The sequence below is a fragment of the Arvicanthis niloticus genome, chromosome 13 (genome assembly GCF_011762505.2).
Source record: "Arvicanthis niloticus isolate mArvNil1 chromosome 13, mArvNil1.pat.X, whole genome shotgun sequence".
NCBI lineage: Eukaryota > Metazoa > Chordata > Mammalia > Rodentia > Muridae > Arvicanthis > Arvicanthis niloticus.
In genome coordinates, this window is record NC_047670.1 from 48407842 (window position 1) to 48421840 (window position 13999).

General features: G+C 49.6%; 1 protein-coding gene across 3 annotated transcripts in view; it reads right to left on the reverse strand.

The window, feature by feature from the left end:
• Positions 1 to 13999, reverse strand: part of Ago2 (argonaute RISC catalytic component 2) — an 85436-nt gene that overhangs the window by 11027 nt on the left and 60410 nt on the right. For all 3 annotated transcript variants that reach the window (XR_013103324.1, XM_076911453.1, XM_034515934.2), the window contains 7 exons: positions 12768 to 12952; positions 11074 to 11233; positions 9065 to 9155; positions 6606 to 6800; positions 4456 to 4590; positions 1189 to 1290; positions 140 to 339 (listed from right to left, as the gene is read on the reverse strand). Coding sequence is in view for 2 of the 3 variants with exons in the window: in XM_076911453.1 (XP_076767568.1) it covers positions 140 to 339; positions 1189 to 1290; positions 4456 to 4590; positions 6606 to 6800; positions 9065 to 9155; positions 11074 to 11233; positions 12768 to 12952 (1068 nt within the window). In the remaining variant the exon portion in view is untranslated. The remainder of the gene's footprint in view (positions 1 to 139; positions 340 to 1188; positions 1291 to 4455; positions 4591 to 6605; positions 6801 to 9064; positions 9156 to 11073; positions 11234 to 12767; positions 12953 to 13999) is intronic.

Here is a 13999-nt window from a genome sequence, read left to right on the forward strand (position 1 = left end):
ATAGGAAAGAAGAGGAAAAGCATGCAGTCTTTCCCGGATGCCAAGTGAGGCACTGGAACCAGACATGTGTATGCAAAGCAATCATCATAGCCCCTGAGAAGCCAGCCTTGTCCTAACCCCCGCCAGGTGTGACACTCACCTGTCATGTTCTTTATCCACCAGGTGGTACCTGGCTCGGAAGGCCACCAGGTGAGCATAGTAAGCTGGCGCAGGTATTGACACAGAGCGTGTGCAGCGCACATAGGTGTGACACAGCTGGTAGGTCAGAATCTGCAGCTCATCAGAAGAAAAACGATTGTCATCCCAAAGCACGTGGTAGTGGGAAGGACGGCTTGTCCCCTGAAAGATTAGAGGGCCAGAAAGACTCACCATGAGACGTTTACCAAGAACAAGTATTCCTATTAAGACAGGCATGGCGGCACATGCCCGTGAACCTAGCACTTGGGAGACCTGAGGAAGGAGGAATCAAATTTGAGGCCATGCTTGGTAAAACACCTTCTCTTCAATCCCCAGAATCATCTATTCGTTCTTCCCTCCCTCCAACCAAGCCTTGCAGCATTAGTTTAGGCTGACCTGGGACCCACAGTCCTCGTTCCTCAGCTTCCTGCGTCACTACATCCAGCTCATAGAGTAATATTAAATGTGGCCATGGCTCAAGATAGTCAGCAGAGAGGATTTTTCATGTTCCAAAGTCTGAGGCGAGTGATGGGGATGAAGGGCGTTTCTTTCACCCATCATCAAAGGCATCGTAAATGTGTTAAAAATCACATTGCATACCACACCCCATAAATATCCACCTGATATAGCAATAAAAAAGACCTCACTACCATCTGGAAGACGGCATGATGCTGCTGAAGAACATTCCAGTACTTCCTTGTCCTGGCCTTTTATGGGTGATCGGCATCCAGGCCCCACCAGGCAGCTGCCTGCAGTCCCACCTTTTAGCTCACTAGCTGCTGCCACAGAACACACTTTGGCCTCGACCGTCAAATCACTGCTCCTTATGCCTCGGTCTCACCACACCCACTTCTACACTGATCCCTTCCTATCTCTTCTGGAGCCCAGGCGAGAGCCCACCTCTCCTGGTCACAGAATGAGCTGGAGCCCCATCTGCACAGCCACAACACATCCCAAACGTATCGCACCACCACAAACATCCCAGCCAGTCAAAGGAGCCTCCCTTCTCACCTGGATGCCAGCATGACTGCACAGGTAGAAGTCAAACTCAGTCGGGTGGGTGATCTTTGTGTCTACAGTTGTGCCTGCTGGAATGTTTCCACTCTTTCCAACCTGCAGCAACACAGAGAGCTCATCAGGTGTGCCAGGGTGGGTGGGCAGTGCCAGCAAGACAGCAGAAGCACTTGTTTCTCAGCACATATAAAATCTGGTAAGTTCCAATGATCTCCACAGTATACTTGGGCTAGGGTTACTGTTCACACTGCATCCAGATGCTACAGTCAAGCATGGTGTGTTTACTGAAGGATCTGCCTCAATAGGCTCCAATAGCATAGGCTAGGTTCCAATTCTCTATGTGGCTAAGATTGAGACCAACACCGCATGCCTCCACTTCCTAAGTGCTGGAAGTGAATTATATACAGCCATGCTTGGCTTAAAACATTTCAACTAGAGAGAAGAAAGAAGGGAGAGGGGAGAGTAGGAGGGGAGAGAGAGATCCCTCTGGGTATGGTTACTTTTTACTTTTCTTGCTAGTACAAGTAATGCCATAAAATCCTTCTATTATGTATTTTCTATTATGTATCTATAGACAGGGTCTCACACTGTAGCCCAGGCTGGACTAGATCTCACTGAATGTTACTGACTGGACTCTACCCAAGACAATCCTACTTCAGCCTCCTGAGTATTGGGATAACAGGCATGTGTCACCATGCTTAGCTAAACAATTCCCATACGCAATCTCCTAGAGCAGCACTCAGGGAATTTCTTTTTTGCCGGGATGGACACAGAGGCCTGTCAGTTTTGGGTTCCTGGCTGGTTATGGATCTGTATTCCCATGCCCGGCACTGCCTCTTGAACAACACACCAGGGATTGGGTGCCATGCCCTTTGGTCAGTCCTCCCAATAGTCTTACCCTTGTAGGCAGGGCCAGGGAAACAGATGGAGACACAACTCAGATCCTCTGTCCTGGATCTCAGTGTCATATGCCCACATCTGTCCACCTCTGTGATGTGATGTGGGTAATAATTCCTTTCTAAAACTGCACAAGCTTTTTGTTTTGTCTTGTTTGGTTTGTCTGCTTTTCAAGAAAGGCCCCTGTTCCATATCCTAGGCTATCCCTGAACTGATGACTCTCCTGCCTTGAATACCTGGAAGCTGGGATCACAGACCCATGACATCACAGATCTTAGCAAAACATTACTCCTTGAAGGGTTGCTGAAACTTGCCTGCAAACTAAACTCATAAAATAGCTACACAACTTGGAACTCAGGTCAGTGGTTAGAGCACTGGCTGCTCTTGCAGAGGACTGACTTTGTTCCCAGACCCACAGGGTGGCTCACAGCCATCCACAAGTCTAGTTTCAGTGTCAGAGCGACCTGATACCTTCTTCTGACCACCATAAATCTAAAACTAATACTATCAAGAGTACATAACTACACCTTTACTGTTCTCTGCCACATTTTGTGAGGATTCTGAAGATCTGTGTAGGAAATCAACCCGTAAAGCCTTCTGGATCCTGAGACTTTTGACATGGGTAGCTTTTTAAAAAGATTTTTTTGGGTTTAGTTCCAGAGATGATTTTGTAAATATACATAACTCCATAAGCATTTGTGGCACATTTCAGATGTCACTGGCTAAGTGTCACTATCCCCGGAGGGTATCTGCTCCCTCTTCCTGGGCATCCAATGAGACAGACTTAATCTGCTTCCTCTCATTACTGCCTATTCTAGGGAGGAGAGCTACCTCCAAACACTGATACCTCTAGCAACAGAGACATGGGGCTGCAAGGGGACCCCAGCTTCAGGCGCCACAGCTTCCTTCCCTTCATGGTCTGCAGGGCCATTTCTCATTTTATAATAAATGCACTCAAGTCTCCAGGCTCAGCTGAGCTGGTATGAAACCATCTATCTTTAATGCATGAGCGGCAGGCAGTGAAGTGAAAGTGTCAAGCATTCTTAAACTTCATTTGCATAATGATCACAACATATGGTTTCTATGAGATCAAGGTGTGGAAACTGCCAGAGACTTCCTGGTCCTTCCTTGTGAATCTGGCACCTGCAGCTCTTCTCGCCCCTCCCACTCATTCTTGCCCATTTCAGGTTCCAACAGAGGTGTGTCACAACATCCACCCGTGACAATGGATTTGTCAATTTCCTTTTGAAATTCTGCAACCTTTTGCTGTTGTTTTTCTCCTCTTCTTTACATCATTTTAGGATGTAACGTTGGGGACACTGGAGACAGCTACAGTATTTATTTATTAGTAAATGGTTTCTTCCTTTGTGGCAAGTTATACATTAGTCGCTTATAAGCAAACACTGGAGGCCACTGGGCAGAGCTGAACTGCAGTGATCATCCTGCAACAGTGTGGTGATCCCAGGCCTGATGGGTCTGGATCCACAGTGCTGGGTTTAAGGTCTGGTAGACGACTTGACAGACTATGTCTCCCGAACCATTGCCCTTTACTAGGGGATGTATGCCTTACTGTGCTATTAGAAGCACAGAACATTTTTCTGGGTCTTGGGAGATGGCTCAGTCAGTACAGTGCTTGCTATGCCATGAAAGCACAAAGGCCTGAATTTAATCCCAACAAGTCACATAAGCACACCAAGTGTGGTGGCACACTCTTACAAGCCCAGGGTTGCAAAGGTACAAACAGGATCCCTGGGACTTGCTGGTCATCCAGCCTATCCTAAGGATGACCCTTTAGGTTTGTCTTCTGGTCTCTACATGCATGTACACACGTGCCCGAGAACCCTTCTCTTTCTTCAGATGGAAAGTATGAGATGTGTACGGGCCTCAGTGTCCGAGCTCTGTGGAGAGCCTGAGGCTGGCTCTATTCTCTTACACTCTGACTGCCCAGTTCACCACCCTCAATGGCTCATTTCTCTCAATCTCTGCTCCTTCCAATTTTACTCCTCCCTTCTTTTCTTTTTGAGGCAGGGTCTTATACTTTTTTTTGTAGCCAAGGATGACCTAAATCCTTGATGCTCCTGGTATTGGGATTACAGGTTATGCAAAGCTGGGGGGGTCAAGCCTAGGTCTTCCCACATGCTAGGTCAGCATTCTACCAACTAAGCCAGGAACCCCACAGCCGCACTGCCACGAGGTCTGACACTTCATTTCTGAACCACCTCTCCCATCACTTATCAGATAAATGACATTTCGTGCCTGGACCCTCCTCACCAAAGCCTTGCTAGACACCTGAATCTGGCTCCTCATGAAGGCCCACCTCTCAGAAGAGTCTCTCCAGACTGTGGCAGCCACAGAGCTAGGACTCACCCGCTCATTTTTGTCTGTGCAGAAGAGGCGTGTGTGGTGCCGCTTCTGCACCACGATGAACGTGATCCCTGGCTGATAGTCCTTCTCCAGCTTTATGCAGGCCTCTCTGATGGCCAGGAGCTCATGGTGGAGAACCTGCAGGACAGAGGCAGGCGTCAGATGCCTCTTGCATGCCAGGAACTGCTTTCCCAGCTTGGCCTGCACTGGGTCAGGCACACCACTCTACCTTCCAACAGCTGGCCTAGTTTCATTCTGTCACTGTGATAAAAAGACTGACCAAAAGCAACTTGGGAAGGAAAAGGGTTTAACGAGCTCACACTTCCAAACCACATCCCATCACCGAGGGAAGGTAAGGTAGGAACACAACAGAAAACATGGAAGAACAGTACCTGCTGGCTTGCTCACACAACTAACTTGCTTGCTCCCGTTTTTGTTTATTCTGACTGGCCTGTAACTCACTATGTAGACAAGACTGCCCTGAATTCAGTGATCTACCTGCTTCTACCTTCTCAGTGCTGGGATTAAAGGCATGCACCACTATACCCACCTCAGTTAGCTTTCTCACACAGCCCAGGCCCACCTGTCTAGGAATGGTGCTGCCCGAGTAGACTAAGCCCTTCAAGCAGCAATATGAGGACATCCCACAGACATGACACCATCTGACTGAGACAACTTCGTCATTGAGGGTACCTTTACCCAAATGACTCTAGTTTATATAGATTTGACAGTAAAGATTATGGTCAAGTTTTCATCCACACAGGGACCAAGGGCACGTGGGGTCTAAAAATGAGAAGGTACACAAAACTGTTTAGCTTGGAATCCACAATGTTCTCAATGCTTATAAAACAGCACCATGAAGACGTCCAGACGTGGACAACAGAGCCACTTGCTACTTGCTTGCTTACTGAGAGGAGAGGAAAGACAAATGGAGCAAACACTTGCCTGAGTCAGACCAGAACTCCCATCTGAGCTCAGCACCACACAGTACCCAGCAACACCCCACCCTCCTTCTGCCGGTCAACTGTGGGTCCTGCACTGAAGGTCTCATGTAAAGAGTTTGGTACACAAGTGCCAAAAATAGTAGCCTTTTGTTGGATCAGGACAGTGTCTCCCCACCTTGCTTACCTCAAGTCTTGGCTTAGACAATTTTCCCACCCAAGTGTTCAGAGGGACTGGACTGCAGGTGCATACCAAGACAGGGCTGTTCTTTTTCCACTTTATCTATCTATCTATCTATCTATCTATCTATCTATCTATCTATCTACCTATCTATCTATCTATGAGTCAAAGTCTTATTATTCTGCCCTGGCTGGACTCAGAATGGAGAGAGAGAGAGAGAGAGAGAGAGAGAGAGAGAGAGAGAGAGAGAGAGACAGAGAGAGAGAGAGAGACAGAGAGAGAGAGAGAGACAGAGAGAGAGAGAGAGAGAGAGAGAGAGAGAGAGATCTGCCTGCTTCTGCCTCCTGAATGTTAGCATTAAAGGCACGTGCAACCATGTCTGGCTTCCCTCAGATTTAACAGTCTCAATCAGTTTACAATGTTTCAAAGAGTGTATCTCCAAAAATAGTGCAGACAGTTGAGTTGTGGGGATTCTGGTATTCTCTGAGGGGTGGAGCTGAGAATGGCAGGTCTGACTTTTATTCAGGGGAGGACAGGAAGCCCAGGAGGCTGGATTAAGAGGCAACAGGGCTCTATGTTATGGAAGTACACTGTGGAAGCTGTCACCACAGCTCTTGCAGAATACAGCACTAGAGGCTTGGCCAGAAAGAACGGAGGCAGACAGCGTACTCCTAGGGGCCATGAATGAGGAAAACCTGCAGCTTCTGCTCTAAATAGGAAGCAAATGAACATAAACGTTGTTGCATGCCATCAGCCTGTGATTAGGGCAAGTAAGTAGATTCTTAAGCACTTCAGATCTTGGAAATACCCAGGGCAGGTAAAAATTCCCAGTCTGCCTTCCTATTCCCTGGCCTGATGTTCTATCCTCACCCAGGTCTCCATTGCCCAAGCTTATATCCCAAACTCCTCTTCTGCCTCCCCCCAGCACAGGCCCTGGAACCTTATTTGGCACAGATCACATCACCAACTGCCTTCTCAAACCATGAGCAGCCAAATGACAGGGGCAAAGAGGATGGTGCAGAGTGGCCCACCTGCTGGAACTGGCCCTCGGAGACGCCGTCTCGGTAGAAGATGATGCGGGTGGGCTTGAAACGGGTGGACTTGTAGAACTGGATGAGGAGCTCACGCACCATAGCAGCCAAGTCCTGGATGATCTCCTGTCGGTGCTGCTGTACGCGCACGGTGGCACAGTAACGGTTGGGGTGTGCATCCATGCTGCCCACGACCTGTGGAACACACAGTCAGCAGGGGACAAGGGCTCCAGGGGTCCCTCTTCTAGGGCCCAGCTGGAGACTGGCCTGTAAAGAATGTAAAGACATCTCCCAATGTCCCTCACAGCAGAAAGTACTGCTAGGTACCTTCTGAAGATGGGACACTTGCCCCGTGGTACACAGAAGAAGGTAATACTGAGCCTTACTGTGTATATGGTCGGGTGGTTGAGTTACTTGTAAAAAGAAAGCAACTGGGGGTGCCTCTAGATTTTCAAGAGCAAACACTTCCCCAAACTGCCATATGCCCATCAAAGTCTTAGTATTACCAGACTCAGATCCCTATGAAGGTCACAGCCCTTTGAAGCAACTTGGCTGTTCAAGGGCTCGTCCCAAGGAGCGCCCAGAGAGCCAGCGCGCCACGGTACAGCCAGGGTTCTGAGGTCAGGGCACCAAAAGGAAACTGACCAGTTACAGCTAGGGTCAGCCCACTACCAGGTTGGGGAAAGTACTTCCTTATACCTTGAAAGCATAGAGGGAAGGGCTCTGTGTCCCTGGGAAGCAGGTGGCCAGCTACTGCTCTGAGAGGCTTACAGAGCAGTGTCTCTAAGCCTTCCCAGATTCCTTGTTCAGGAAGTATTTCAAGTTGGCATAAATAGAAATAAATCACCATGAACAGGAATGTGTCCTACTGATGAGAATCAAGGCCATCAGGGGCAAATATAGATTCCTGCTCTTTAGAATTTGATAAGCCTGGCTCTAGTCTTAGTTGTCAACTTACATACATCTGGTATCAACTTAAACAAAAGCGGCTGGGCAGGCGTATGATGGATTTTGCTGATTGGATCATCAGAGGTGGTTAGACCTGCCCAAATCCGAGTCATGTCTCTCAGTGGCAGCCTTTTACTTTTTGCCTGCTTGTGGTTGGCAAATTTATCTATCCCTGTTACTGCAGGCAGATTCTGATTGACTTAGATTGAAGACTAGCTACTCTCCAGGAGTTCTGGACTCCAGCACCAAACTGGGATTGCAGATGCATAAACATCCAGCCCTGTGGACTGAACAACTACTAATTCTTGGCCTTCTATTTTAGGACTATATCCTCTAAGTCAATCCAATAAATTGTGTGTGTGTGTGTGTGTGTGTGTGTGTGTGTGTGTGTGAGACTTATACTTGCCTAAGCCTCCGAAGCCTACAGAGAGGACCTACACATAATGACCCAGAGCAAAATAAAGCTGAGAGTGATCAGATAGAGCCCAAGGTGACAAAAGACCTGGGCCAGACCTCAAGGGCATTGGCTGTGCAGGGCTTTTCTGACATTAGGGATCCTGACTCTGGATCCACCTGAAAGCCACGTCCAAGAACTATGCACAGCACACATGATGCAAGTGGGGTTTTGTCCTACATCACTTCCCATTCTCTACCCCTTAAGATAGATTAAATAAACAATGATGTTAAGTCTAGTTAGCACCTACTGTATGCCAGGCACTGAGCCGACTGCAGTACGTGTGAAAAGGCCCAGAAAGATTAAGGTTAATTGCCGGAGAGAAACAGTTGAGGAAATGGTTCATGCTGAGGCTCAGCAGGGCGTGAGGCTGGCTACTGCCACGCCCACTGAGGGATGAGGGAGCCCACGCTAGCAGAGGCTGCACCCAACTACAGGCTGCTGTGCACAGGGCCTTTTGGTCTCATTTCCCAGGTGAGCACTTCTTTGAGGCACTTGGGTAATTAGCTGGAGAAACTGATTGTGCATCCAGGCATTTGTGAGGATGGGATCCAAGGTTCAGATAAATGATCCCAAAGAGCTGTTGTTTCCTTTCATAGGCTCAACCATGCTGGCTCCAGAACCCTGTACGTACGCTCTGACTACAGGGGTTGAGGACACCCTTTGCACTCTGCACTTCAAAGGGCCAAACCCCACTACAGAAGTCCATGCCTGGCTACCCCAACATGACAGGGCAGTCTTCTGAGAGTGGAAGGAGTGGATGCTGAGTGGTTGACCAAGTCTACCTTGATGGATATGGAGAAGCCAGAGGTAATGTTCCTGCCAGATGCAACACAGATAGCAGGGCAGAGGGCAGCCCCACACCTGTGACATCATCACCTATTTGCTGTTAGATCATGGCTAGACCAACCAAGCAGGTGAGTGACTTCTGTGTCTTTCTCCTCTACACACCACTGCAAACAGACCACAGATACTCGAGGGGCAGGGGTCGTCCGCCCCCCCTTCCCCGAGCAACATGACCCTGGCAGAGATCCCAGAGGAAAGTATGGACACTCACGGCAGCAATCGAAGGTTTCTTCCCATCCCCAGCTGGTGGGTGGGTGACATCGGCTCCCAGGAAGATGACAGGTTGCTGGAACACTGGAGGCCTACAAGAAATTGGGTGTTTGAGGCCCAGGCTTGAGAAGTCTGACAACAGAACTATTTCTATCCCTCTCTGGGCGGTAACCCTAACATAGGCATTTTCCAAGAGAACTTCCTGCCTCAAGTGCCTAACAGACATGCTTGTTTAATCCAGGAGGCTTTCTGTGTGTATCATTAAGGGTAAAGATTGGGAGCTGGGGAGGATTCTCACTTGGTAAAGTACTTGCAGGGCATACAGAAGGTCCTGGGTTCAAGCCCAACATAAATGAGATGGGTTTGGTGGTCCATGCCTGTCATCCTGGCACTGAGGTAGAGGCAGGAAGAAAACACCTTCTCTGTGTTAAGCATGTGCATCTATGTGCCCTTTGGGGGGAGGAGGGGCGCAAGTGTTCCTTCAGTCTCCACTGTGTTCAACCACCCCTGCCCTGGGTGTTAGGGTGCCACTTCTAAGACACAGGTAGTCTATGGCACTGTGGTCCTGCTAACCACACGCGAGATGCCTGTGCCCCTTGGCCTCACTCTCCTCTGCTGAAAGGTGAGCTGAGTGGTACACCCATAGATCCTGATCACTGGCTCGGCCACCACCAGGGCACCAGGCACAGCTGTGTATTTCTACAGGTGGGTGAATATGACTCACTCACCAAAAGCAAGGCACACCTGCGCTCTGCTTTCTCTCTTCTGTAGCCCAGCAAAGCTTCCCATGAGCCCAGTCTACTGGCCCCTCCCAGGTTCCTCCTAACTCATGCTGCCATGGCAACAAGATTTCCCCTTTCAAGGTCTCCAGTGACTTCCCTATCACTGGGTCCAATGGTCAGGCTGCACGGTGCAGCTCACTGGCATTTTGTGATGCAGGACACACTTCCTTGGACACTATGACTCAGGTGCCTCCCCTCCTTGCCTTCTCTTTCTATACCCGTGTCCCTGAACTTATACCCTGGGCACAGGGCCCAGATCTCCTTACCATTCACTCAAGGATGTTCATCCAGCCTCATGGTTCCTGTGCTCTGACACTGAACTTTCCCAGAGCTCAGCTTCCCAGTCCAAGCCACTCCTCCTTCGGGAGGGCTCTGTCTTTGACACTAACACGACACCAAGAGCACAGGACAACTGCCTTTCCTCCCCTTTAATCTCTCCAATCTAGTCCACCTGTCCTTATCGCCAAACAATCGGGGCTTCTCAGTCTGCCGGTGCCCAACTTCAGCCTGGTATAGACTGGCACAAGAGGCCTCCCACACCTGCTTCACCTGGAGCCACAGCCAGAGCACACAGCACAGGCCTGCCCCCCTCATTCTCACAGTTCTTGTAGACAGTTCTTCACCCAAAGCTATTACTGTGGTCACTCTCTTCTGCCTCCATTGCAGGTCCACTGTTCAAGGAGGGGCAAACATTAACTTGGGCCTTGTCCTCTAACACCCAGGGTAGCATACCCTCCGTGGGAGGCTTCCGAGGAAGACACAGTTCCACATCCCACCCCTTAGCCCTATGGGGCACGCTGGCAGCCAGTACTTGGCCTAAGTTCCTGGACATAGGACCCAACAATGGTGGCTCCTACAGGGAATTTCCAGCCCAAAGTGCTTTGATCCTAGCAGTAAACTACCAGCCCTGGATGAGCAGAGTAGGAAACACTGGAGTAAAGCTCCAGGGACCAGCTGACAATTCTGTGGAAGCCCATTCCTGACCGGTCCTGAGGCCACTCACTCTCCTAACTCTTCAGTGGAGACTGCTGGCCCTGGCAACAAGGAGCAGGGTGGCAATGGTCCCACATCAGCCTTCAACTGTTAAGGAACTCAGCCCTAACAGTCACCCATCCCAATGCCCTGGTTCTGAGGGGCCTGGGACTTACGCCCACATAAACTACCTGTGAGCACCTCTCCATTGACCATTTAAGCCAGCTAGTGTATGTGCAGGGTGTGGCCACCTCACCTGCCCTGTGGCAGCAGGATGTTGTTGACACCTCCCAGTTTGACATTGATCTTTAAACAGAGATTGGATAGGGTCTGTGGCGTGGTCCTCTGCACGTTCTTCATCTGGACGCATTGTGTGGCCATCCCCAGCACGGTGTCTCCCACACGCTTGACTTCCGCTGTGGAGCAGAGGTGCACATGTCACAACTCCCAAATAGAAGCAGCTGTCTTCTGCCCCCTTTTGGACTGCACTGGTGCAGTGTTCAGCCGTGACAGCTGCATCAGGCGCCTGCAGTCAGCCTATGGAAGGCGCTGGCAGACAGAAGGGCAGGGCTCCTGGCTGAATCCTGCTTTAGTACTGCCAGGCACCTGTGCCTGTCTCCCTCAGGATGGGAATCTGGAAGCACATCTCATACCAGCCATTTGTGATCCCGAGCCCAGGATGGGGTGAGCAGAAGCTGGCTATAACTGAGGCTTCATCATTCCTCAGCAGAAACGACACCTCATGTTAAGCAAATGTCTGGGTAGCTAAAAATAAAACCACTGGCCTCCTCAAAACCCTTGGCAAACACACAACTTCAAAGTGCCGTGGGGAATCCACACTCATCCATCCCCAGATTCCTTCCTGAAGCAGCTGGTCGTTGCTCTTAGGACTGTTCTAGAAACCCAGACTCCAGGGACAACACTCATTGCCATGACAAACACCACTGCCATGAGAAAGTCTTGGAGGGGAAAAAAGCATAGCTGTGGGGGTCTGTAGTCTGTCTGTGGTTAGACTGGACAGATTCCTACTAGTAACAACCATCAAGAGGTCCGGTTGCTTTTGACTCCTGTACCACCAGATCTTACACCAACACCCTTTCGCTGAAAGTGTGTGGGGACAGACAGCTCTCACCTTGCAGACCTGTCCATATAACCTCCTTCCTCCCCTGAAGACCTCCTGAACAGAGGGCTGTACCTGATCCAGTCTTTCTTCTCCGGCATCATTGGGCTCTCCACTGATGAATGAGCGACTACCCTCTAACATACAGAAACCCACCTTGTCTGGGGTGGTGGCAGAGATCAGACATGCTGACTGAGTCCTAGAGAATCAAGAGTCAGTGGGGCCTCCTCAGGGAACACTGGCATATCAGGGGTCTCCTCCATTTGCCAACACTCATGCCACAGAATGAACATGAAACCAATCCTCAAGTCAAATCATGGGCTGCAGCCAGCCTTTGCTACTATGTGGGTTTTTCTGTTTCTTACCCTTTATTTACTGGTTTTACCCATCACTAGACAGGAAAGAAAGGAGGATAGAGGTGGGGAGAGAGATCCCTGAATCCAATAGAACTCTTGTTTTATTGACCATGACTACTAATAAACTGTAACCAACCTCCCTGAACGACCAACACCTACCACACCCTTTCTTGGGGTGTTGGCATCAACACAAAGGGGAATAGTCGTTTATACATCCTGTGAAAAGTTCCTAAAATTCCAAAGGCAGAAACTATCTGCAACTACGGCCACAGGAAGCTGCTTGATACCTGCCTCATTCAAGACGCTGACGAGGGCTCGGAGCACGTACCAGAGTAACCTGACCTCTCTCCGACCTTCTCAAGCTCAGGAATGGGCAGAACCAATCACTCAGTTCAGACAACCCAAATCAGAACAGGCAACTCACAGCCACTGGAACCCGCTCAACTCCCTAAAGCACAGATGGCTGACACCTACCATACACAGGAGTTTTGCCAGGCAGGATGACCACCACCAGCTGGAGACCAGCGTAAGTGTTCTTCAGGTGTCGGAACATGGGCTCCACACTGTCTGCACCCTGTGCATATTTACAGAAGCAGGGCTGACCCTGGATAGGCATCCCAGCATCTCTTGAGATCTTCCTCAGTTGCTCTGTGAAGGACCTGAGGAAAGAGGCCACTTTGCTAAGATGTCCAATATATGATAAGGAAGTCCTATCAACCAGGGGCTCCGGATACTGTTACAAAGTCTGGATACAAAGTCAAGGGGTGGGGGGATGCTAAGTGCTTGCCTAGCACTCCCAAGGCTTCACCCTCAACATTGGATATTGCAGATATGGTAATGCATGCCTACAATCCCAGTATTTGGGAGAGGTGGGCATGGGGGGGGGCTCTACAGTTCAAGGTCATTTATAACCACATATTGAGTTTGAGGCTAGCCTGGGACACATAAGATTCTGTCTAAACAAAACAACAACAACAACAAAATAATTAAGTTTTCTGTTTGCTTTTGGTAGCCCAGGCTGGCCTCAAAACTCAGGATTCTACTGCCTCACCTTCTCAGGGCTAGGGTTAGGGGGATAGGCACCTTGCCATGCTAGAATTTAATCTCAGATATAGTCAGGCATCAAAGCTCTATCAACCCATGAATGGGGGGAGTGCACTACACACCCATGGACGGTCCAGGGATAACTGTTGAGATAAAATGGCAGACATATAATGCATGCTTGCTGCCGTCCCACAGTGACATGGTATGGTGCTTTTGTGCCATGCAGGCCTACTAAGCAACTCTGTTAGGGCTCTGATAAAATAAGGGATGCCATCAGCCACCTTGTGGGTTTTTCCTGCCACTCTGGTGGGTACAGCTTGGCCTTAGAGACACAGACCCAGAAGAAAACAGAACAGGTGGCAGCCAAGCAAAGCCAGCATTTGTACTGCCAACAAGACTCAGGTGGCTGAGAAGACTGGCTATGTTCAGAGTAAAAGCAACCAACCAGTAGCCAAGGTGAACACTAGCGGGCCAGTATTCACCTCCCAAGTGCTGCATTCTCAGAACCATGTTTGTGCACTTGTATCACAACAGGTGGGTGTGTCTGGGGACAGGGAGACCAAGGATAGAAGATGGGCAGGAGTTGGTCAGCATCCAGCCTCTGCTTTCTTTTCTCTGGGCTTCTGGCTCATTCTGTCAGAAGCACAGGCAAAAGCTGCCAC